Here is a 25,617-nt window from a genome sequence, read left to right on the forward strand (position 1 = left end):
CATTACCTTTTTAAGCATTCTGAGGACTCAAATCACATGCTGTAATGAATCCATTTTTGTTCACCTAATGTGTTAATGTTAACATTTTTTGGAATAGTGACACAGATTAAAATAAGATTTGGTATAATGTTCTTTGACCAGTGTTCTGTTTAATTAAATTTTGGAATTCTGCATTTTCTAGGCCACAGATGAAGCCATTATCCAACGATCTAATAAGGAAACAACCATGGGAATTTACATCATAAAGTCAAGAGATGCCAATGGCAGCCCTGAGGACATCGGGATAGTCCTTGAAGGCCAGAGAGTCTGGCAGGATTTGGATAACTATACCCTAGCAGCTGCAATGCTGTTTGGACTAATGTACACTTTGAACCTCACCTACCCACTGGAAAAGTATACCTTCGAGGTATTATAGAAACTGGTTATGGAGCTCAAAAGGAACAGCCTTTCAAAGAAGGCCCAGGTTTTCAGGACCAGACTGTACGATTGAACAGTTTTCCAGTTATGATGTGGGAACAACATGTTTACCTCTTCGAATATGTACCATCCTTTCTTTTAAGCCAGCACTGGTAAAGTTGCAGTACATAGTGAAACTTATTTATCTGGCACTTTTCAACTTGGGGCCTTTATTACTGCAGTTTTCACTTTTCAAGCCATGGCTCTTATAAAAAAAAATTCAAACTTTGAATGTCCATTTTTCTCAATGGAAATGGTGCCTTGCACCAATTTCACCAGTTTGCAATTTTTTTCTCAAGGTGCACCACTACTAACAGATTGCATCGTCTAGTATTAGTGATTGTGATGTTTAGTGATAGAAGCAAGCCAATACTAATCAGCTTAGGTCTCTTGGTTTTGTGCCTGTGGGTTATAATGTTATTTTAAGTCTCTTCTTTGTGTCATTTTAATAATTACACCCCTGTTGCCATATTACCTTATGGCTCTTACATTTAAAAAACGATTTTTTACATAAGCGCGATGTCATAAGGCCCCACAATGTTGAATTCAGGTTACAGCAGATAACTTTGAGGAATGTTGTGGAATGTTTTTCAAGAGATGCATTGTCCAAATATGACTCATGTATATTTTGGAAGCCTGAATTGAAAGTCCATTGTTACAACTGTGTAGTATTTTCAAAAATACAGGTCATTGTTCAAAAATGTTTTGCTTATTTCTTTGATTGAAGAGAAAGTGTACAGTACATACAGTAAGATCAGCCTTAATGTAGTTTTATTTATTGAACACTCAATTATATATTAGATTATATATTATATATTAGAAATTTGTTATAAAATAAAATAAGCTTACCATAAAATAATCTTGTCAATATAACACATAGTAGTCCAATACAATTAACACAAAAAGTTCATGTCTGATAAACAAGTGGTTTCTATAAATATTTGACCGGAATGAAAAACATAACAACAACATAACAAAGTCATGTTCATGTTACCAGAAAAATGTGTGCAGGTATAACATAAAAAACTAAGGTTAACCAAACATAATTTAATTTCGTGCAACCGATTACAATAATTTTTTTACGTTTATCCCACTGATTATTTTTTTCAGTGTGCTCACGGACCCCCGAGTCCTCCAGAGCCGGGTCCGTGACAAGAGCACAGTTCATTTCACAGCCCTCAGAGAAATAACCATTAAAATAAACCTTTTGCCTTCTTCCAGACAAATAACTTTCCATCCAGCACAAAGCAGCTGGTGAAAATCCATAACATTTTAGTTTATCTATCAAAAGATCATGATTTATCAAATCAAATGCAGCACTAAAGTCCAAAAATACCACCCCGGCCAAATTCCCATTATCTAGATATTTATACCAGTTATCTGTCATGTGACTGAGAGCTGAGCTGGTGGAATAACCAGGTTTGTAAGCATGTTGAAACTGAGTGAGTAACTGATTTTCTGTTAGGTAATGTTGGATTTGTTTATAGACAATCCTCTCCATAATTTTACTTAGAACGGGGAGCAGACTAATAGGTCTGCTGTTGACACCATTAAAAACATCATTCTTGTTTTTAGGAATGGGAATTATTTTTGATTCTTTCCACTGCAATGGAAATAAGCTGCATGCCAAAGATCTATTACATATGTGACATATAGGAAGGGACACAAACTTGGCTGCAACTTTGAGCAGTTTACTGTCTGTGTTATCAGAGGATGTATCGTCAGGAAGTGATATCAATAAGCGCTCTGCCATCTCAGCACTCACTGCCTCAAACTTAAATTGGCTTTGCTTATTATACATGATAACATCCTGTATAAGTGATAAGGTGGGATCGCCTCTGCTCATATTAGATTTTAAATTTGTTATTTTATTGCTGTAGTAATTAAAAACATTATTGGCCTTAGCTTTACTTATAAACGTTCCATCCATGTAGATGTGAGACACCACCGGAGCAAGATCTCTACCCATTATCTTATTTAAAACTTTCCACACCTTCTTGCCGTCCTTACTGGCCTCCTTGAGCTTCAGTTGATAATATACTTTCTTCTTGCACATATTCAATTTAGTTATTTGATTTCTTAACTCGTGATATCTTGCCCACTCTTGTGGACTGACAGACTTATGTGCTTTTGCTTTTGCTATATCTCTTTCTGACATTGCAGCCTTAAGTTCATGATCTAGCAAAGGTGCGTAGTTCTTCTTAACAGTACATCTCCTTAAGGGGGCATGTTTGTCAGCCAGGTAGCAAAACTTTTCAATAAACATAGATAATCAGGGTGACGCTCGAGGCAGATGTCAGTCCAGTGAATTTCTGCGTTGTCTGCATTGAAATTTTTGTATGATCTGTGAAAAATAATCTTTTGTGCAGTTTTCAGTGGTTTCGTTTTCTTGGTCAAACCTACAAGATTATGGTCACTATAACCAACTGGAACAGGAACAATATTAGAGCAATGCTCAGGAACATTTGTATATATGTGATCAATACATGATGATGACCTATGACCTCCTGCGTTGACCGTGACCCGGGTGGGAATGTTGACGATCTGAGACAGGCAACAAGCCAACGCTGATGAACTTATCTTTTTCCTTAAAGGACAAGAATAATAAGAACATGTCTTTGTTTTCCTCAGTTACTCTTTCCAGCATTTCACAGATTCGTTCTACATACAACATATTACTACTTGGGGGTCTGTAGCAGCAACCTGCTAATACAGGCCTGCCATAGAGCGGGTGTAACTGAACCCACACAATTTCCAGATCGTCAAACATTAAGTCCATACGTAGTTTGCTTTGCTATCATTAATGGATAGGGCTGTTTCTGTCCTTCCTATACAACTTATAACTGTTTATTTCAAATTCATTATTCTCAAAGGCAGCATCTAAATGTGTCTCGGAAATAGCCAGCACACTTATCGTATTTGTTGACAACAGTGACTGAATTTCCTGAATCTTATATTTAAGGCTACAAATATTGACATGAGCTACTGAAAACTCTTTACCGGAGAATCCAGGAATAAGTATAGGGTCAGACATTAGCAGACCGATCGATCTCAACAGCTACAAGTGACAACATTGCTGAAGTCTAAATATTAATTCCGGCGTTCTGTGACCTCGGTTTAACAATTAATTTGTCATATTTCAGGACGGCAATATCACCTCTGTCTCTGGCCGCTCTCAGCTGTGGTAACAGTTCTTTCCTCTTCTTCCTGATGGACTCTGAAAATCCTCGTTGATGTAAAGATTGGTACCTTTCAGTTTTTTGGCAGATGAGAAAATTAATTGTTGTGCTTTGTGCTTTTATTTCATCTGGGTTAGTTTGCAGCACCGCTGCACAGTTTACATTAAAGTGCACTTTTGCAGAGCAGACGACCCCCTGCACGACTGACGGGGTGAACCAAGGCCCTGCATCAGACAAAGAAGGATTATTTCAACTGTGAGTCATGCAAAGCAGCTCTAGTAGAGTCCTGTAAATGAACAGACTGGATCCCTGTAACGTACCACCTCAGTGACCAGTGGAAACATTCAAATGTTCAGGTAGTCATCCTAACTGACTTGGGGTTTCTGCCAGTGTGTTACAAGTGAAGCAGCTCGCCTGCTCTACACACTGGGACTCATTTCTTTAAATCGCCATTAATACAGTTTCAGCTGCTGACACATTCACTAGTGGGTAGTAATTAAAGCATGCTGCACCACTCATGAGTGCTATCATTCAGCACTCTCATTCATTTGTCTTAAAGCTGGTAATTAAAGTCCCTGATGCCTCACTCTGTCTCACTCTTTTCTGTGTGTGAGAGAAAGAAGATGCAGCTGTGTTTCTAACAGCTTCTCTGGAGGAAGCCCTGCACCTCTATAATCTCACCTGAGTCTGTGAGCTTGATGGAGTGCCTGAACTCCTCCATGACTCTCTCACCACAGATGCTGTGCTTGGTTGTAATCTTACATTCATATCTTCCTGTATCGCTGATGCTGATGTTCCTCACAATCACAGAAACATCTCGCTCCTTCATGGATGAGCGTCTCAGCTCCACTCAGCATTTGAAGGACTCGTGCTGATAGTTCTCATCTGAGTGATGGCTTTGGAAGAACACAGAGCCGTCTGACTGGAGCTCGGGTCTGCTCCACTCTAATGCTGTGATATCTGCATCTGTGGGTCCCCGACACTGAAGAGTGACGTCTTGTTCAGACCTCACTTTGACATCTGTGTGGTCTAAAGTGAAACTTCACTCAGATGTGTGCTCAGATGAAATGATCAGAAGAGTTTCCCAACAGATTTAGTGATGACAACTTTGAGTCAGATCAACATTGCTGCAGTTTATTACTCAAGAATATAAATTTCTATAATTCCATAACTATGAGTGTGAGATTATTATATTATCTTATGCCACATTGTACCCCTAATTAAAGATTGTGAAATTATCATGTAGTTTTAGTTTGCATTATTCTCCAGACTAATGCAATATTAGATTTATCAGACTGATTTGTATTACATCAGACTGCTGATTTATGGTGAATAAATGATATTGTTTTATGATGCATGATACTGCTGAGTTATAAGAAATACTGTTTTCAGAGAGTCATGGCCTTATTTGTCTGGTTAGAAGAGAACAGAACAGACTGCACAGGAAGTCGAGGTCATGACTCACTGAGAGAGAAAGAATGTGGATGTTTAGCTTGGAGGGGCTGAAGCTATAAGAATGTGAGAAACGCTCAGACACCTGGAGATCAGGCGGACACCCTCCCGCGCTCATCTCCCCATCCGGATGGTTTATGCTCAAAGTGTTTGTATGAAATAAAGAGATTGTTGATTGAGCATTTATACACCGAGTGTTGTTCTTCCTTCAGCCCAAAGATCAAAGAAGTGGAATATTTAACATGAGAAAATCAAGAGGATGTTTTGCATTTTCTGTATATTTTGCAGTAACAGCAGTAGCAGGACGACCCAAACTCACCCGAGGCGTCACTGTGAGGCTGATGAAGCACTGAACGATCTCTCTGTGCTGTTTTTGTTCCTGAACACAATCCCACACTTGTTTGTGCCGTTATCGCTGATGATGATGATGTTCTTCAGAGTCAAAGTGAGGTCTCCATCCTTCAACTCCACTCGGTCTCCAAAGGACTCAGGCTGCTGTCTTTGAAACAAGTTACGATAGAACAGAGAATCTAGGCCACATCTGCTCCACTGCAGCAGGGTGATGGCTGCAGCTCTGGGACACGGACAGCCAAAGGTGGCCTCTTGTCCGGGCTGCGCTTTGATTTCTGTGTGAGTTATGCACACACACACACACACACACAGATTAGTAATCTGTAGCACTCTGTTATAGCTGCTGCTTAGTCTGTGTCTAACCTCTGACATGTTTAATCATCTTCATAAAATCAGTGGCTCTGATAGACCTGTGTCTGTTTCTGATTGGTCAGAATCATAAACATGGGAACGCTGCCTCTTTCATGTGAACACACTCTTACCTCTTGACTGATAAAGTCTGGGGTAATTTATCAAGTTGAAAACCTCTCATCAGTAGGAGTAACGCAGCTCAGACAGGTAGGTGGGGTGAGAAAATACAAGGATTTAAAAATAAATACAAGAACTTGGAAATGTTTTCACTGCCCACATGTTTCTATATCAGCGCTGCCAGTGAATTTTGTCCCCCTTTCCTTTAGTCTGTGTTGTGGCGTCTCCCCGTGCTTTCTTTTCCTTTTACCACCAATCCACCAGCAGATGGCCGCGCGTCCCTGAGCTTGGACCTGCTGGAGGTTTCCTCCTGTTACAAGGGAGTTTTTCCTTCGCACTGTGGCAAAGTGCTTGTTCACAGGGAGCCGTGATTGTTAGCATTTCCTCTGTATTAATGTAAACTATTTCAGTCGAATACAAAATGCTTTGAGGTCACTGTTCTTGTGATTTGGTGCTAAAAAATAGAGCAGAACTGAAAGTTTCAGGGACTTTGGTGTGAGTGAGCCTCGTATGTTGACACAGGGATAAAATTGCATTTTTTGAAACACACTGTTCTTTACAATCACAGCTCATATTTTTTATAATTTCCTTGTTTGCACATGTTATTAACAGTGTTGGGTAAGTTACTTTAAATTAGTAACTTAGTTACATTACTAGTTACTTCCATCAAAAGTAACTCAGTTACTTCAAGTTACTCGTTACTTTCAAAGTAACTAGTTACTAGGGAAAGTAACTTTGGTTTTACTCAGACTTCTCTTGTTAATGTGTTGCTAACTGGATACCCAGCAAGATTGCCAGTCTTCTAGCTTGCTTACTTGCCATAAGTGCACTGTGCCACCTACCAAAGGAAAAAACAATGTGCATATTTCCACGAGAGAAATCCCACGCCTGGACCGTCGTTGACCGCCGCCATGATTCTAGCCTACGTTACAGCGTCGTGTGCGCTTTTTACATCCAACACAAAAACTGCAGTCGTGGTGCTTTTGATTGTACTCAGAACTCAGAAATTCTGCCTTCCGAATAGGAAGATGTAGGAAACACCAGACTGCAGATGAGCTGCTTACAGGGCTGGACTGGGACAAAAAAATCAGCCCGGGCATTTTGACTAGAGACCGGCCGCCATTATAGCAAAAATCATAAAGCCTTTGAATGAAAACAAATACTGTTGTGACAGTGATGTACACTGTCTTGATGGTATATATGTATCAATCTATCAATCGTTTGTTGTAAGACTCAGATAATTATTTATTAAAAGCGAGACATTTGAAATGAGAATAAGAAAGTATTTCTTTGTGCCCCCCTTTCCCTGTTAATGCCCTACATGGACCCCTGGCAACACTTTACTAGACCCGCCCCTGCACAGTTACCAGCTGTCAGCTACTTAGAAAAGGATCCTGGTGTTATTTGTCTCTCAGAAACAGTTCATAACTTCCCTTCAACTCATTCATGTCACCTAAAAGGTAAACCTGTTTCTCCATCACCTGTTCAGCTCTGATGATTCAGTAAGGACATCTCCTGGTTTCATCTTCATGTTTCCCTCTCACCACATATCCAAACCGACATCATGACCAGCAGCTTTACAGCTGTAGCTCCAGCAAACATCAGCTGATAGTAGAAAGTAATATTAAATAAATTCTAACAACAGCTGATCAAACGTGCTGCTGTTGTTTAGCGCGACATCCGCTGGTTTCCTCTTTCTGGCGCAAAGCGGACGATAAATAAACAAGAGAGAAAAGCCGATCAGCTGATCATTGATCAGTTTCATGATTAAAGTAGCAACAGGAGAGGGAGGGGAGAGAATGAGAGAAGAAGAGGCAGCTGTGCAGCAAAGACACAGAATAACTCCAGCTTTGTGTCTTTTTCATTGTAGCTGAAGTCCGGGACAAACTGTTCCTTTTCACCTCAATACGAAACGCGTAATCATTTCTCTGAATACGAGACGATTCCGTTTCTTAGGGAACGGTTGGCAACTCTAATAATTAACCGTATGAACAAAATAAAGTTCAACATCAGCGCATAACATAACATAACATAACATAACATAACATAACATAACACAAACATAGCACCACCCAGCTGTATAGAAACTCCGTCATGCTAGCTAGCACGCAGTACGGAAAAGTCAGCACAACGAAAATAAACTCCAACTAAACCTGGTTCATATCTGACCCAGATGGACTGCAGGTTATAACTTCTTACCTGAAGTTCAGTTCACCTGATACTCTCGGACCGGCGGCCGCTTCGGGTCTCTCCTCCTGCCTCCCCTTTCTCTCATCCACCTGCTGGCTTCCACCACTTGCTAATGTTATTGAATCTGTGGAAGCTCCGCGATGCCACCACACGAAGTAACGAATAACGAGCCTATCTAAATCCCAGTAACGAGTAACGCGTTCCTGGTTTTGGCATAATAACTAGTTACCGTGCTCGTTACCACAATAATAACGTAGTTACTGTAACGCGTTACTTAATAACGCGTTAGTCCCAACACTGCTTATTAATAATCTGGTATCACAGACGTTTGATATAGACTGAAGCTCATCTGCGTCATCGTCACCTGACTGCCAGCAGGTGTCAGGCTGACTGTGAACTGCCCGTCTCAAATATACAGTGGGTTGCAAAAGTATTCGGCCCCTTGAGCTTTCCCACATTTTGTCACATTACAGCCACAAACATGAATCAATGTTATTGGAATTCCACGTGAAAGACCAACACAAAGTGGTGCACACGTGAGAAGTGGAACGAAAATCAGACATGATTCCAAACATTTGTTACTAATAAATAACTGCAAAGTGGGGTGTGCGTAATTATTCAGCCCCCTGAGTCGATACTTTGTAGAACCACCTTTTGCTGAAGTTCCAGCTGCCAGTCTTTTAGGGTCTGTCTCTACCAGCTTTGCACATCTACAGACTGAAATCTTTGCCCATTCTTCTTTGCAAAACAGCTCCAGCTCAGTCAGATTAGATCAGGGGCGTCAATCTCAATCGCACAGGGGGCCAAAACTCAAGGCACACTTTAGGTCGCGGGCCAAACAAGATAAACATTTATTGAACACACTAAAACAATGTTTTTTAAACATAAATATGAATAAAAACAGACAGGAATATTATTCCAGATTAAATAAACTTAAAAAAACTAACCTTTAAATATTTTGCTCTTCATAAAAATATATCCTGTCAAAATTATGCAAGTTAGAAATATGAACATGCTGCCAAAACCCCACAAAAAGTAAATGAAAGCAAACACAAGGGCAGTTTGATGTCGTTACACTTTGACATACGTTTTAAAAAGTGTCTTTTCCTGTCGTTGTGCATCGATTTAATGTTCAATATTTCCTCTCCACGGATGAAGATGGTCAGCTGTGCAATGTCCATCATGTCTGTACTTTCATCCACAGCAAGAGATGCAAGAAAGTTTTTGCTTCTTTCACACAACTTTGTTCTTAAATCAGTGGCCATCTCACCAACCCGATCAGCAATCGTATTTCTGCTCAGGCTCAGCTGTTCAATGGCTGTTTGCTTGTATTCGTGTCAGTGTTGATGTCGTACTTGCACATAAACTCTACATTGGACTCTGATGTGTCGCTCCATACCTGCCACCTACTGGTCAGCCAGTGTAAGTGCACAAAACATTTCTTCAAACCAAGATGGAAAAAAACATGTTTGAAAAAATGAAGTTCAAAAATCTTTTTTCATCCCTAAAGACGAATAAAAATACTAAAGAAAGAATCCTGATTGGTGTCGTCATAATTCATGCATGAAAGGGTTAAAAACTATTAAACAAACAAACAAACACGTGAATATTTTGGAACATTTCAACTTCAAAGAGCAGAAAGAGAAAGAACAGAAAGTTATATTGTGTCAAAGTGGTTTTGTCCTGAAGTCTCAGAGTGGAGACTAAACTGTTGCAGGTCTGAGGAGCTTCTGTCCACAGACGTCAGATCATGTTTGATAAACTGAGTTTAGAGTGAAACCTGTAAATGCTGACGCTACAGGAGATCCAGCTGAGAGGACGCGTCTACCTGTTGAAGGTCACCGTGCGGCTCTTCCAGTGCTCCAGCTCGGCCGACAGCCCGACGGCGTCGGCCTCTTTCCTCATCTGCTCGCTCTCCGTCAGCACCTGCTTGATTTGATTGGTCCACAGGGTCAACGCCTCCTCCAGACGCTCCACCAGCTCACTGTTATTGGCTGAGAGCGAAACACACGAGTTCCTCTGAACACACGTGAACACGGACTCATTATTTCAAAGAAGCCATCGTCTCAGGTCAGATGCTTCCTTCAGCTTCCACAGATAAACTGGTTTGATTTACCTGAGAGTCGATTTTTAAAGCTTTAAACGATGTTTCCTGTATTTCCAACAGTCTTATTGTTTGTGTGAGATGTGAACAGCTTGAGCTTCATACCTGCTGCTCTGTAGTCTGCAGGGCTGCTCAGCTGGCTGATGGCGTCAGGAAGCTCCACGTGCTGCAGCTGGAACTTTCTCTCCATGTTCAGTCGGGCTGAGCTCAGATTACTGACGAACTGATCCACCGAGGACAGGAAGGACCGGACGTGTGGACACGAGGCGCCGTCCTGCACAGAGCCCCACGACTGGGCACAGGGTCAAAGGTCAGCAATAACAACAAAGGTTAATGTGTTTCCTGTTTCACCTTTTACCTTATTCACAGCCAAAAGCATCAGGAGGAGCACTGCACACAAATAAGACTTTTCATGGATCTTTATGTAACAGCTGCTCTACAGTCAAACCCCACAAAGAGAAACCAGCAGCTACAGATAAGCCCAAGGTGTGGCCTCCAGTAACACTGTGAGGAACCTTGGAGTCATGTTTGACCAGGACATGTCCTTCAACGCACATATTAAACAAATATGTAAGACTGCTTTCTTCCATTTGTGCAGCATCTCTAAAGTTATGTAACCCGGGTTAAAAAGATGCATCAATAGTAAAAGATAAGTAAAGTCTAAGAATATAAATATCAAAGAGTAAAGTTCATTTATTTAAATTTTCTTGTTTATTAAAAAGATCAAAGTTCATGTCAACTGATTAAAAAACATGTTTGCATTGTTTAAAATAAGTTATCTTTGTTTTATTGTGAATTGCTTGTGAGAACTGTAATCTCCTACGGGGATATGGTCTGTGAAGGTAACACAGGGTGGAGAAGGAAAAAGAGAGCGCGAGGAGAGAGAGCGGTGGTGCGTGAGTTACACGGAGCATCCGGAGAAGTTAGCTTGTTTTTATGTACTAGTAGTAAGTGTGTTTTGACTTTTCGGAAAGATAAGTCACAGTGTCGGTAAGCTAGTGACATAACACGTAAAGTTTCAGCGTGGGTCTGCTGGACTGTGTGCTTTGTTTCTTGCGGCCATGCATGCATTGAGTTAAAGTGAGGCTAACCCAGCCGTTCGCTAATAAGGACTACTGTAGACTGCCGTTTCGCTAAAGTTGTGGAGCGTAACAAGCTGCAGAGGATCGTTACCGAACTGGATAACGACGGACACACCCCAGATAGTCACTCTGAGTGCCCGCGTCACTCAGAGTACCTCTGGCAACGTGGGAAGCTAAAACAGGAAGCTTGTGGAGCACGTGGAGATCACGGACCTTCCCCATCTTTGTGCTGCTGCATTCAGAGCGGAGTGTTTATGAAGGAGCTGAAGACAACCTGTTGCCTGGATTAATCTGGTGGGAATTGCACGTTTCACAAGGTACTGAGTTTATTTATTTATTTTTTGCTCGTTGAGTGAAGAACTTCCGGTTGGGAGATCTTTTGGATTGATACTGGAGCAATACAGGCCTGCAACGTAGGGTTTATCTCTGCTTTAGGTTTAGTTTGGGACTGTAATTGTTTTATCACTGGTGGTTTACACTGTATGTGTGGAGATTCTGTGTACAGTGGGTAAATTGCTGTGTGCGTTTTTTGGTTTTATTATTTTGTTTTCATTGTTTGGTAAATTAAAGGAGGGCTGCAATGCTCTACTTTACATGGTGTATGACATGATTTACTGCACTGTAGACACTAGTGTTCATTTTCGCGTGTAGTGCTACTGTTAAGGAATAAGCTTCATTGATCCCAGAAACAAAAGAGAAGTTAATTTAAAAATATGGTACGAGAGTACACTAGAAAAAGAACCCAAAGCCCATTTATTTAATGCTATTGAGTAAATGAGGGCTACAGTTAGAAATATCCTGTCTCAGAGTGACGCTGAAAAACTAGTTCCTGCATTTATTACTTCCAGGCTGGACGACTGTAATTCATTATTATCAGGAAGTCCTAAAAACTCCCTGAAAAGCCTTCAGTTAATCCAAAATGCTGCAGCAAGAGTCCTGACAGGGACTAGAAACAGCAGATTTCTCCTACACTGGCTTCTCTTCACAGGATTGACCCCTCATGGCTGCCCCTCCCTCCCCTTTCTTTGCTTTCAGTCTCTTCCTGTTTAAAGAGAGTTCTTCCTTCCCACCATCAACAAAGTCTTCATATATGGCGTCATGTGATCACTGGAAGCTTAAAACATCTCCCTTCTTGAGCTCAGTGAAAGCCTGAATGGATGGAGGTGTTTTACCTGCTGCGACCTGAGAGCAGGTAACATGATGTGAGTCAGCAGAGTTTCCAGACTGTTCAGGACGCCGCCGCCGCTGCAGTCCAACACGCCAAAGTTCACTTCCTGGAAACATCAGGTTGCACCAGAAGATCAGAATGATTGGCTGCATCCATGTCACAGTCAACCAATGAGGTCTGTGGAGTTTGTTAAAGTTGCAGGTGAGGAGGTGACCCAGACCAGTTACTGACCTGCTGCACGTTAGCGGTGGTTATGGCCTTCTCAGTGGTTCTCAGGAAGAACAGACATTTCCCCAGTAAAGGCTGGAAATACAGAACGTGATGGAGTTCAGGTTCCTTTAACGTGACGCAGACAGAGCACTTCCTCTGCACTCTGTCACCAGAGTTCACCATGCAAAGGAAAACCTTTCACGGGCTTTAAAGACGGGGTGGTTGGAGAGCTCTGCAGGCTGCTCGTTACCAGTGATGGGAGTAACGGCGCTACTTTTTTCAGTAACGAGTAATCGAATTACTACTCCTATCGTTACAACGGCGTTACAGTTACTAACAAGAAAATGTGGTCCTTTACTATGTTTCAACAAACAGACGGTTGAAGCTGTGTTCAGCTTACAGCATCTTATATCAGCTGCAGGAAGCAGCTGTAAGTAATCTGGGCGCTGCAGCTTTAAGCAGCTGTGCGCTCCCGCAGACAGACCATCACTTTTTGGCACAACAGCTGGAGCTCAGGGGGCAAAACAATCGCACGAGTGCTGCTGTTTGACTGAGGAAGAATAAAGGAGTCGTGGTCAATCACATGACCACTTAAAGACAAAGCAACAAGGTGACATATACCAGTTTATAAACTGTGTTGATGGGCCAGTAAAACCAGAGTCATGATGAACAATATACAGGGAGTGCAGAATTATTAGGCAAATGAGTATTTTGTCCACATCATCCTCTGCATGCATGTTGTCTTACTCCAAGCTGTATAGGCTCGAAAGCCTACTACCAATTAAGCATATTAGGTGATGTGCATCTCTGTAATAAGAAGGGGTGTGGTCTAATGACATCAACACCCTATATCAGGTGTGCATAATTATTAGGCAACTTCCTTTCCTTTGGCAAAATGGGTCAAAAGAAGGACTTGACAGGCTCAGAAAAGTCAAAAATAGTGAGATATCTTGCAGAGGGATGCAGCAGTCTCAAAATTGCAAAGCTTCTGAAGCGTGATCATCGAACAATCAAGCGTTTCATTCAAAATAGTCAACAGGGTCGCAAGAAGCGTGTGGAAAAACCAAGGCGCAAAATAACTGCCCATGAACTGAGAAAAGTCAAGCGTGCAGCTGCCAAGATGCCACTTGCCACCAGTTTGGCCATATTTCAGAGCTGCAACATCACTGGAGTGCCCAAAAGCACAAGGTGTGCAATACTCAGAGACATGGCCAAGGTAAGAAAGGCTGAAAGACGACCACCACTGAACAAGACACACAAGCTGAAACGTCAAGACTGGGCCAAGAAATATCTCAAGACTGGTTTTTCTAAGGTTTTATGGACTGATGAAATGAGAGTGAGTCTTGATGGGCCAGATGGATGGGCCCGTGGCTGGATTGGTAAAGGGCAGAGAGCTCCAGTCCGACTCAGACGCCAGCAAGGTGGAGGTGGAGTACTGGTTTGGGCTGGTATCATCAAAGATGAGCTTGTGGGGCCTTTTCGGGTTGAGGATGGAGTCAAGCTCAACTCCCAGTCCTACTGCCAGTTTCTGGAAGACACCTTCTTCAAGCAGTGGTACAGGAAGAAGTCTGCATCCTTCAAGAAAAACATGATTTTCATGCAGGACAATGCTCCATCACACGCGTCCAAGTACTCCACAGCGTGGCTGGCAAGAAAGGGTATAAAAGAAGAAAAACTAATGACATGGCCTCCTTGTTCACCTGATCTGAACCCCATTGAGAACCTGTGGTCCATCATCAAATGTGAGATTTACAAGGAGGGAAAACAGTACACCTCTCTGAACAGTGTCTGGGAGGCTGTGGTTGCTGCTGCACGCAATGTTGATGGTGAACAGATCAAAACACTGACAGAATCCATGGATGGCAGGCTTTTGAGTGTCCTTGCAAAGAAAGGTGGCTATATTGGTCGCTGATTTGTTTTTGTTTTGTTTTTGAATGTCAGAAATGTATATTTGTGAATGTGGAGATGTTATATTGGTTTCACTGGTAAAAATAAATAATTGAAATGGGTATATATTTGTTTTTTGTTAAGTTGCCTAATAATTCTGCACAGTAATAGTCACCTGCACACACAGATATCCCCCTAAAATAGCTAAAACTGAAAACAAACTACTTCCAAAAACATTCAGCTTTGATATTAATGAGTTTTGTGGGTTCATTGAGAACATGGTTGTTGTTCAATAATAAAATTATTCCTCAAAAATACAACTTGCCTAATAATTCTGCACTCCCTGTATACGCGTGTTTGTTCCTCAATAGTTTCATGTTGACTGTCTAAGGACAGCAGCGAGACCTCTCTGCTTATGAGCTGCTGTCAGACCTGCAGGTATCAGGCTGTGATCTTCTCCTTTATACTGGACACAAATGATTATTTTGCAGTCGCACAAATAATTTGTGTGGCGTCTTATTGAATGCAGAACAGCTGATTGTTCTGGAAACGGTTTAATGGTTATTAAAAAAAGGGTAAAAGGTAAATGGCTGCAAATAACTTTGTTGTTTGCAAAACTTGTGTATAATTTTCAAATTTATATTTAAAGTTATGAAAATGATTCGTTAAACATGTTCGTGGTTGTTACAGTAAAAATATCACTTTTTATGTTTTCTGTCTGATTTTAGATCAGTTGTGTTAACACAGTTTGTCAAAATGAAAACATACGTGTAGATTCAGACACGTGAGGTTGTGCTGAAAACAATGAGACCAAACAAGGCAAAGTAAATCGTTTTTAAAGGTAAATGTGGAGGAAACATCAACAGTTGTCACGGCTGGGGCAGCAGGCGTGCGGTGGAATGAATGAGGACCCGAGATGCAGACGGCGGTGGAGATGCGAGTGGAGATTTATTTACAGTGACAATAACAAAGGTGAGGGAAGAAGCGAACATCAAGCTAAACTGGGACAAACTAACAGACAAAGCAGAAAACATGAGGGCAGCAGGGAAACACAGAGATGACATGAAGAAGGCAGAGAGACGTGGAGACACACCGATGGACACGGAGACACACAGAGTCATGCAGACACACACTATAAATACACACCAGGTAATGAGGGGATGACACACAGGAGGGGAGCACAGCTGAACCACAAGACGAGACACAAACCTTCAAAGTAAAACAGGAAACACACAGACTGTTTTACAACACAAGGACAGGAACAGAGCACAGAGGACCGACACAGGCAGGGCTGAGGAAACACGGAAGCACTAAACATAAGAACCAAACCCTAAGAACGAATACAAACTCAGAATAAACACCAAACACAAGATGAAACCAAAAGGAAACACAAAACGCTGCGAGCCAGGACCCTGACAAAAGGAGTTCACAATGGCCGATTATACCCTGGAGCCCAGAGGGTGCTTTTAAAGTAACACAATAGTTACTTTTCAAGTATTTAATTACATCTACAACCTTGTAGCTCAGTTACTAAGTTACCTTTTTGAATAAGTAATTAGTAACTATAATTAATGACTTAATGAATGTTTAATGACTGTTTGAAAGTAACTTGGCCAACACTGGATATGAGCGAGTTTCCCAGCTGATGCAAACTGGGAAGCTTCTCCTGTTTGAAGTGGATCTATTCAGCTTTTATCTCCTGATCATTTGAAGCATCAACAAAGTTTCTAAAAACAAGCAACAGTTTGTCATCATTCATAAACTCTGACGTCACAGGAGTGTTTTTATTCCTGTCCCATGTTTGAAAGTTTCTGCATATCAGAGCTGCCAACACGGCACCGACTCAGGCTGGAACTGACTTTAAACACTTCATCATTCATGATCCTGTTAAAACCACATCCAGGGGAAATGTTATTAGCATGTAGCCTTTAGCTCATGTTGCTGCTCCTCCATGTTTGTAGTCCTTTTTTCTGTGAATAAGTGTTTGTGGAGCTTTGAGCTCCTCAGACTTCGGCCTCTCGACCTCCTGATGTTCAGCCTGCAGCTGTCAGTCCTCCAGTGTTTGCTCAAAGACTTTAATCACCTCGTTAACCAAACAAAGCAGCACAGTTTGATCCATGGAAACACAAACACGCTCAGGCTCATCGTCTCTGAACAGGACAATGATGAATCGTAGGCTCGGGATTGTTTGGAGCTTAAAGAGAAATCAGATACATCAGAACACAAAAACCCCGAGAGGTGGATCAATGTGACGTCACACAGCTCTGAGTCCTCGAGTCTGATCCAGGCTCGTGCTTTAAGACACGTTTCTGTGTAACAGCTCAGGTGTGTTCAGGACATTTGCTTGGAAGAAGCCGTCTGTGGATAAATCCTGCTCTCCACCTCAGCTGTCAGGTTCATCCAGAGAACGGCCGTCCTGACTTCCAGCAGCCCCACAGTCCTCGTTTCTAATAAACTGGCAGCACTGAAACGAACTGTCTGCCTCGCTGTTCAATAATCTGCTCTTTGCCAATTTCCCAGCAGAACCTTCCACTCATATCAGCATTTTTCTGTGATTCTCACATTAACTAAGCATAAAAAGCTGAAGCCAACCTCAGAGTTCCCCGTAGTGAGGAAGAGTTTCCTCTGAGCCACAGCTGAGTTTGATGCGTCCACAAAGGAAGACTGACGGGAGGACCGACTCTGGGAGAAAGGCAGATATTAAAAGATATGAATACAAAGTACGGTGCAACAAACAGCAGATTATGAAGAGCGGTCAGACCTTCATGTGTCCGTCATTGAAATGTGATCAAAGTTACCTGTTTGACATCCTGATAGAAGAAAATCAGCTTCTTGGATCCGTTTGCAGCAAAGAATTCATGGATCAGACTGAACTGGAAGAATCAGACATTAATGACTCAAAGGTTCAACTCTGAGGAAGGATCACGTCTCTGAACTTACTCTGTCATCAGAGACGATGGCGTCTTCCACCGCCGCCTCCTCCAGGCTGCCGGCGTCTGCCAGCCTGCTCATCAGGTATTTATGTCGGGCATCCAGAGCTGCCCGCCGTTCCTCCTTCACGGCTCTCGCCTGTTTGGCTACTTCTCTCCTCGCCTCATTGGACAGCAGCATCGTCCTTTTACCAGACACCTGGAGAAACATCAGCTCAGTCTACAGACGCAGAGACCAGTGAGAGCCAAACATCTGCAGGTTTCTGAGGACCACGTTTGACCCTGACTGGAGCATCGATTCTGAGTGCGACTGCCTAAACTGAGCTACTGTCCCCCCTGCACTGAGACGTTCTCCTGTGATGTGTCATGGGGGGAAGTGTTCCTCACGGTTGGACTCGTGAGAAGTTCAGTCAGTTTATTCAAACTTTAAAACATTTTCAGTCTCTGGATTTCAGCAGAAACAAATGTGAACACAGCACTTTTTGATTGAGTATAAAAGGATGAAAGAGTCAGTGATCAGTAACATTGTTGCTGCCTGATGCTGTTGTAGAGCTGTCTGTGGATCCTCACCTTCCTGGAAGCCTTCCCTGGATTGCTCAGATATCATTAACTTGTTTGTGTTCAGTAGAATCAGGTGTTGTGGATGCAGGTCGTAGCTGTGTGAGGCCTGTACAGTCAGCGCTGTGTGAGCGCTGTGTAACGTTAGCTTACACTTCTTTCTGTTGTTATCATCCTTCAGGTTAATGTTGTTTTCATTATGCATCACAGGAAGTGTGGGTGGCTGTTAGCCTCACAGCTCATGGAGAGTTGCTGCTGCTCTGCCTCCTTGTTGATGTTTCTGCTCTTTGTGGCTTTGTGTTACTTTGTGTCGTGTCTGAAACAAAGTGAGTCCATGTTACTAACTGTAGTCGGCTCTCTGTCTCGTGCACAGCTGACTGTTGTCTGAATGAAAGTATTTTTGTACTTTGTGTAATCTGTTGGGTCTTTGAGCCCTTTTTAAACAGCATATGAGCCATATGTATGTGTGTATATGAAAGGTTGTTTGTAATACATAAAACTGTTGCTTATTCTAGAGCTGCTGCTGTGCCTGATTGGTCTACTCGCTCTAAACTGAAGGTTGACTTGATTCTTTTGGTTTTTACATGTTGTCAATAAACCAACTTCTTTATGATTTGAACGGCGTCTCTGACGTGTCACAGGCCTGTCAGCTTTCTTGGTGGTTGGTACAGTTTTGAGCTTCATGCTCTGTTGTTGGGTTTTCCTCTTTCATATTAAAGCTTTTGTCCTACATTTGCTCTAAAGTCTAATTCTAATCCCAGCACTTTGTCTGGGTGTGTGATGGTTGTTTTCCTGCTCTTTCTCATGAAACAGTCACAACATTCTCAGTCCAACTTTCACTCTTTGCTGCGTTTGCTGCAGCTGCAGTGAACATGGTGCCGTTTGCCTTTAAGAAAGTTGTGCACAAAGGCTTTTTCTCTAGCAGACAGCTGTGTGGCTAAAAGTCAGATCAGTTTTTACCACCTCAGTCACACTGGACTGAAACGAGTGAAACCAGGAAGAATCAGAGTTTGTCCAGTGACTGCACTGATTTTCTTCATATTCACAAACTGATTCTAAGTAGTTGCATCAGCCAGCTAATCACGCGGACACTGAGCGTCCAACACGCTCCCTGAAGGAAACGATTACATCCTCCAAACAATCACAATCTGTCTCTGAACGACTCGAATTTATCAATGCAGACACGTTGCCAACATGATGAAGTCAGTCTGAGTCGCATCTCTTTGGCTAACTTAACTCAAGTGGTTGCCGACTATTCTGGTTCTATTCCCATATAACAGCAGGGTTGCTGAGCACCTCTGTCACTCTGCACTTATGTTCCCAGTTCTCTTTTGTGGAGGACTTTTCCAGGAATTCCTGGGACCAGCTTTCCATGAGGGACCCGATCAGGAGCGACTGTCCTGGACACTCCCAGCATCACAGGGACTCACAAACCCGTCTACCACAGTGACTGATCGTCACAGGCCCACATGCAGCTTTAGATCACACGTGTGCACTTCCTGTGGTCACTGCTGGAACTCTAGACTCACCGAGGGGCCAGTGGTTGGTGAGGCAGCAGCAGCTGAAGTCATGTGACTAATGGCTCTCAGGTTCTGTCCTCCTATTCGCCGGTGTCCTTCACCTGTCACACCTGGTCCAGAAAGAGTGAGAATGTTCAGAGCTTTAATGGAAAAGAATATTATTCCATATAAAAGGCCTGTAACAAGTATTGTAGTGTTAATCAGGATGAAGTCCATCATGAACACTTCAGAGTGCTTCAGACAGTCGGTGTTTCATCCACAGAGCCTCCAGTCTGCATATCAAAGGATCCTGAGGAATGACAGTGAACCCGAGTTCCCCTCTTTACATTCATGTGTGTGACTGTGAGGAAAAGGTGATTGTATGAACGTGTGTGAGCGAGTGAATGAGGCTTGTGTCAGAGTGGAGATAATGTCAGCGGCACAAGCTGGACGCTGCAGGTGTCACATGTGAATCTGTGTCTGCACCTTTGTGGAGGTGAAGCTCAGGAGGTTTGGATTTGTTCAAAGCTCTGTCTGCTCCATCTTTCTTTCCCTCAGGCCTCTCCAGATCAGGAAGGAGGTCCTGTTCTCCTTCTCCCTCCTGGACTTCTGGATCCAGGGAAGGATCAAAGTCTCTCAGCCCAGCATCAGAGCTTCTGGCTGGGGGAGGACTGGAAGTTTCATCTGGAGGCTGAGAGCCTGGATCTGCCATCTGAGTCACAATTCAAATATTCTCAGTGATCTCATTTTTAAAGCTCATTCATTTGGACTGAATGTGGGACAGCAGCACATCTGTACTGCTTCAGCTGGACCTCTAACAGCACTTTGTAAATGTTGGACTGTTTGATCTTTCAGCTGCTTCATGAAGCTGCAGATCTTTTCATTGGGTAACAGTTCTGACTGCAGCATGCGCTGCTCTTAAACCTGCAGCTATAGTTGTGCATTAATAACCTTCACAGATGTCCAGGTTACCCCTGCTGTGTGCTCTGATGCACATGTGCTGAACTCCTTTATTCACACAGCCACGTGTTTCTCACCTGCTACCAATGAAAGCTGCTAGTTTTTAAATAAGAAGAGATTTTACACAAAGCTTTTTCTCTTTTTTTAATGTTTAATATAAACATTTCAATAATTTCCTTTTTTCTTACATTTGACCAGTGTTGGGTAAGTTACTTTAAATTAGTAACTCAGTTACTTCAAGTTACTCGTTACTTTCAGAGTAACTAGTTACTAGGGAAAGTAACTTTGTTTTTACTCAGAATTCTCTTGTTAATGTGTTGCTTCCGTAACTGGATACCCAGCCAGACTGCCAGTCTTCTAGCTTGCTTACTTGCCACAAGTGCACTGTGCCACCTACCAATAGAAAGGAAAAAATAATGTGCATATTTCCACGAGAGAAATCCCACACCTGATTCTATCCTAGCCTGCTTTTTACATCCAACACAAAAACTGCAGTCGTGGTGCTTTCGATTGTACTCAGAACTCGGAAATTCTGCCTTCTGAATAGGAAGATGTAGGAAACACCAGACTGAAGATGAGCCGCATACAGAGCTGGACTGGGACAAAAAAATCGTCCCGGGGAATTTGACTAGAGACCGGCCCACCATTACAGGAAAAATCATAAAGCCTTTGAATGAAAACAAACACTGTTGTGACAGTGATGTACACTGTTCTGATGGTATATATGCATTAATCTATCAATCGTTTGTTGTAAGACTCAGATAATTATTTATTAAAAGCGAGACATTTGAAATGAGAATAAGAAAGTATTTCTTTGTGCCCCCCTTTCCCTTTTAATTCCCTACCTGCCCCCCTGGCAACACTTTGCTAGACCCGCCCCTGCACAGTTACCAGCTGTCAGCTACTTAGAAAAGGATCCTGGTGTTATTAGTCTCTCAGAAACAGTTCATAACTTCCCTTCAACTCATTCATGTCACCTAAAAGGTAAACCTGTTTCTCCATCACAGCTCTGATGATTCAGTAAGGACATCTCCTGGTTTCATCTTCATGTTTCCCTCTCACCACATATCCAAACCGACATCATGACCAGCAGCTTTACAGCTGTGGCTCCAGCAAACATCAGCTGTACTAGAAAGTAATATTAAATAAATTCTAACAACAGCTGATCAAGCTTAAAAGTGTTGCTGTTGTTTACCGCGACACCCGCTGGTTTCCTTTTTCTGGCGCAAAGTGGGCGATAAATAAACAAGAGAGAAAAGCCGATCAGCTGATCATTGATCAGTTTCATGATTGAAGTAGAAACAGGAGAGAGAGGGGAGAGGATGAGAGGAGAAGAGGCAGCTGTGCAGCGTAAACACAGAAAAACTCCAGCTTTGTGTCTTTTTCATTGTAGCTGAAGTCCGGGACAAACTGTTCCTTTTCACCTCAACACGAAACGCGTAATATTTTCTCTGAATACCAGATGAGACGATTCCGTTTTTTACGGGACGGTTGGAAACTCTAATAATTAACCATATGAACAAAATAAAGTTCACTATCAGTAACATAGCACCACCCAGCTGTATAGAAACTCCGTCATGCTAGCTAGCACGCAGTATGAAAAAGTCAGCATAACGAAAATAAACTCCACCTAAACTTGGTTCATATCTGACCCAGATGGACTGCAGGTCATAACTTCTTACCTGAAGTTCAGTTCACCTGACACTCTCGGACCGGCGGCCGCTTCGGGTCTCTCCTCTTGCCTCCCTTTTCCTTCATCCACCTGCTGCTTCCACCACTTGCTAATGTTACTGAATCTGTGGAAGCTCCGCGATGCCACCACACGAAGTAACGAATAACGAGCCTATCTAAATCCCAGTAACGAGTAACGCGTTCCCGGTTTTGGCATAATAACTAGTTACCGTGCTCGTTACCACAATAATAACGTAGTTACTGTAACGCGTTACTTAATAACGCCTTAGTCCCAACACTGCATTTGACTGATGGTATCATCTTTCTGTGAAACTGTGCTGCCATCATCTATCATAAGACCACAGATAAGATGCAGATAAATGTGGTGTTAATAAAGCTCCCAAATAAAAACAAGACTCAGTAATAATAATGAGACGATGTTTCATCAGATCAGAAACCAGCAGGGTTATAATACCTGTGCTGACTCACCTGTGTGCGTCTGTCTGAGGACGAGTCTCTGATACTCTGGGACCAACCAGTGAAGTCAGACTAACAGTGGAAACAGGAAGTGAATGAAAGTTTGACTGTCTCCATGGTAACCCAGGCCGGGGGATTGTGTGTGTTTCTTAGTGACTCTGTAACCAAACACACAACAAAGCTGCCTCCTCTGTGGCTGTTAATTCATTTATTTCAGCCACTCAAATCATTATTATATCATCATTATAATATTTAGAAAAGAAAATAAGAGAGAAATAAAAAAGTATACAAAAGTTAATACATTTCAATATTGTTACCGTTCTGATTCATTTACATGTTGAAAGGGAGTGGGAAGAAGTAAACACTTATTTAATCCCACCCCTTTGCCATAAATTATCAGTTAATATTTAGTCGGCTTCCTTACTGATATAATCTGTAATAAAAATAGTGAACAGATTTCTGATATACTATATACTATAATATCACATCATGATTTTTTTATTTTTTTTAAATAGAGACATTCACTTAATTTCAATATTTTCCCTTTCTTTATAGTTCGAGAAGATCATATTTTTATAACTCTTTTTGAACTGTTTTATGTTTGGACGTTGCTTTAATTCCATATTCAGACTGTTCCATAGTTTCACTCCATGAACAGAAACAAAAGCTTTTTCTTGTAGTACGGACCTTCCCTGTTTTGAAGTTACAAAAAACCCTTAAATTATAACTTCCTTCTTTCAAAAAAAACAAAAAACAAACATACTCTGAATATTACCTGGCAGTTCTTTATTTTTTGCTTTGAATAGAATTTGTGCTGTTTGGAATTTCACTAGATCGTCAATTTTCAATATTTCAGACTGCAAAAATAGTGAGTTTGTATGTTCCCTATAACCTGCACTGTGGATGATTCAAATTGCTTTTTTTTTGAAGAGTAAAAAGAGAATGTAATGTGGTTTTATAGTTATTGCTCCAGACCTCTGCACAATAGCTTAAGTATGGTGAAACCAGTGAACAGTAGAGAATATGAAGTGATGTTCTGTCGAATACCTGCTTTGCCTTGTTTAGTATTGCAATGCTTCGTGATACTTTGGAATGAATATATCTTACGTGAGCTCTCCAGTTACGTTTTTCATCTATTATTACCCCCAGAAATTTATTTTCACTGACTCTTTCAATATCAACACCATTTATTTGAATCTTTGCATTTGTATTTAAACTACTTTTTCCAAATAACATAAGTTTAGATTTATTCAAATTTAATGATAATTTATTTTTATCAGGCCAGAACTTCACTTTACTTATTTCATTAGTCATATCCTCCAATAAATTCTGCAGATCATCACCAGAACAAAAAATGTTTGTATGGTCAGCAAAGAGAACCATTTTTAATACTTTGGACACTTTACAGATGTCGTTAATGTACAAGTTGAAGAATTTTGGACCCAAAACACCACAAGCAATGTCCATACATAAGGAGCAACCACCTGTCACCTAAATAACTCCGGACCCAATCTAAAACTACCCCTCTGACACCATAACGTTCCAGTTTTCTTATTAATATATCAGGATCTATAGTGTCAAATGCCTTTGTCAAGTCTATGAATAACCCAGCCACATATTGCTTTTTGTCTATGGAATTTGTGATGTATTCCATTGAATCTAATAGTGCCGATGATGTTGATCTGAATCCGTACTGACTCTCAGTGAGTAGTTTATGTTTATCTATAAATTTTTCCAGTCTGTTTTTAAACAGTTTTTCAAGAATTTGTGAGAATTGAGGTAGTAAAGAGACCGGCCTGTAGTTTGTGAAATGGTGTTTGTTTCCAGATTTGTATAGAGGTATAACTTTTGCTATTTTCATTCTGTCTGGAAATCGACCAGTTCGAAATGATAAATTACAGATGTATGTAAATGGTTTTATAATAGCCTCAATGACTCTTTTAACCACTATCATATCAATATCGTTACAATCCAAAGATTTCTGATTTTTGCATTTTTTGACAATTTCAAAAACTTCATTTTCATCAACGGCTGTGAGAAACATAGAATATGGATTTCTGTCTATCAGTGTATCCGGTTTTTCCTGTGCTTTCCCAGGATGAGTGATTGTTCTTGCCAAATTTGGTCCAGCAGTTACAAAGAATTCATTGAGACTATTTGCCACAACATCCATATTGTATTCTTCATGGTCATTACAAATGAAATACTTGGGATAGTTCTTTTGTCCAGTCCCACGTTTTATAACACTGTTCAGTATTTCCCATAATCTTTTATTATTATTTCTATTTATATCTAATTGCTTCTTATAGTATTCCTTTTTACTAAATCTATTTTTATATCTGATTTCAGCATCTTTAGTTCTCTTTCTTAAGAACTCTCTGTATAGAGCATTTTTCTTTATACATGCATTTTGCAGACCTTTTGTTATCCATGGACAGTCCATATATTTATGTTTCCTACTATATTGCTTTATTGGACAGTTGGTATTGTACAGTAATGTAAATATTCTAAGGAATTCATTATAAGCACTATTAACGTCCTGTTCCTGATATACTTTCAATAAATCTTTTTTAAATGCATTCATTCTTTCTTCTGTTCTTACTCGTCTGTACTCTTTTTTTATTGTCCATTTTATTGATCTTGTAATTCCTATCATAGATTGTAAAAATTGGAAGATGGTCACTCATGTCGTTAAGCAGGAGTCCACTTAGTCTTTTTATCAATATCATTTGTAAAAATGTTGTCTATGAGAGTTGCACAATGTGATGTGATCCTGGTAGGTCTAGTAATTTTAGGGAATAGGTTCATACAGTGCATTGTGTTTATAAATTCCTCAGTGGTTTTATGTTTATTTGGGTTTAGCAAATCAATATTGAAGTCTCCACAAATGAAAACTTTTTGTGAGCTATTTCAATAAATGTTTCTTCTATCCAGTCTTTAAATGTCTCAATACTACTACCTGGAGCTCTGTATAT

General features: G+C 41.2%; 2 protein-coding genes and 1 long non-coding RNA gene across 4 annotated transcripts in view; 1 reads left to right on the forward strand and 2 right to left on the reverse strand.

Annotated features, from left to right (window-relative positions):
* The window catches only part of LOC146380885 (uncharacterized), a 3,209-nt gene extending 2,615 nt beyond the window's left edge, over positions 1-594 (forward strand). For both annotated transcript variants that reach the window (XR_014801384.1, XR_014801385.1), the window contains exon 3: positions 182-594. This is a non-coding gene — a long non-coding RNA (uncharacterized LOC146380885). The remainder of the gene's footprint in view (positions 1-181) is intronic.
* Positions 595-9,088: 8,494 nt separating this feature from the next.
* Positions 9,089-11,504, reverse strand: LOC146380886 (dynein axonemal heavy chain 5-like). The gene is made up of 4 exons (XM_084939965.1): positions 11,438-11,504; positions 10,559-10,590; positions 10,306-10,492; positions 9,089-10,090 (listed from the first exon to the last, which is right to left on the reverse strand). The coding sequence occupies exons 1-4, from the start codon at positions 11,502-11,504 to the stop codon at positions 9,921-9,923; spliced, it is 456 nt and encodes a 151-aa protein (XP_084796091.1). The 3' UTR covers positions 9,089-9,920.
* Positions 11,505-12,397: 893 nt separating this feature from the next.
* Positions 12,398-20,246, reverse strand: LOC146380887 (dynein axonemal heavy chain 5-like). Its single transcript, XM_084939966.1, has 7 exons — positions 20,021-20,246; positions 19,565-19,665; positions 17,488-17,676; positions 17,346-17,420; positions 17,140-17,229; positions 12,682-12,753; positions 12,398-12,556 (listed from the first exon to the last, which is right to left on the reverse strand). The coding sequence occupies exons 1-7, from the start codon at positions 20,244-20,246 to the stop codon at positions 12,398-12,400; spliced, it is 912 nt and encodes a 303-aa protein (XP_084796092.1).
* Between the last annotated feature and the right edge of the window lie 5,371 nt (positions 20,247-25,617).

This window comes from Perissodus microlepis, chromosome 9 (genome assembly GCF_051167445.1).
Source record: "Perissodus microlepis isolate ML-2025 ecotype Zambia chromosome 9, ASM5116744v1, whole genome shotgun sequence".
NCBI classification, from domain to species: domain Eukaryota; kingdom Metazoa; phylum Chordata; class Actinopteri; order Cichliformes; family Cichlidae; genus Perissodus; species Perissodus microlepis.

Coding starts and splice junctions, on each gene's coding strand:
- LOC146380887 (XM_084939966.1), bottom strand. CDS start 20,246: ATGGCAGATCCAGGCTCTCAGCCTCCAGATGAAACTTCCAGTCCTCCC. Junction 17,677..19,564: donor CACCAACCACTGGCCCCTCG/GTGAGTCTAGAG, acceptor ATGTTTCTCCAG/GTGTCTGGTAAAAGGACGAT. Junction 12,557..12,681: donor CCACCGCTAACGTGCAGCAG/GTCAGTAACTGG, acceptor TGATGTTTCCAG/GAAGTGAACTTTGGCGTGTT.
- LOC146380886 (XM_084939965.1), bottom strand. CDS start 11,504: ATGGGGAAGGTCCGTGATCTCCACGTGCTCCACAAGCTTCCTGTTTTA. Junction 10,591..11,437: donor AGCTTCCCACGTTGCCAGAG/GTACTCTGAGTG, acceptor ATTTGTGTGCAG/TGCTCCTCCTGATGCTTTTG. Junction 10,493..10,558: donor TGCTTTTGGCTGTGAATAAG/GTAAAAGGTGAA, acceptor CCCTGTGCCCAG/TCGTGGGGCTCTGTGCAGGA.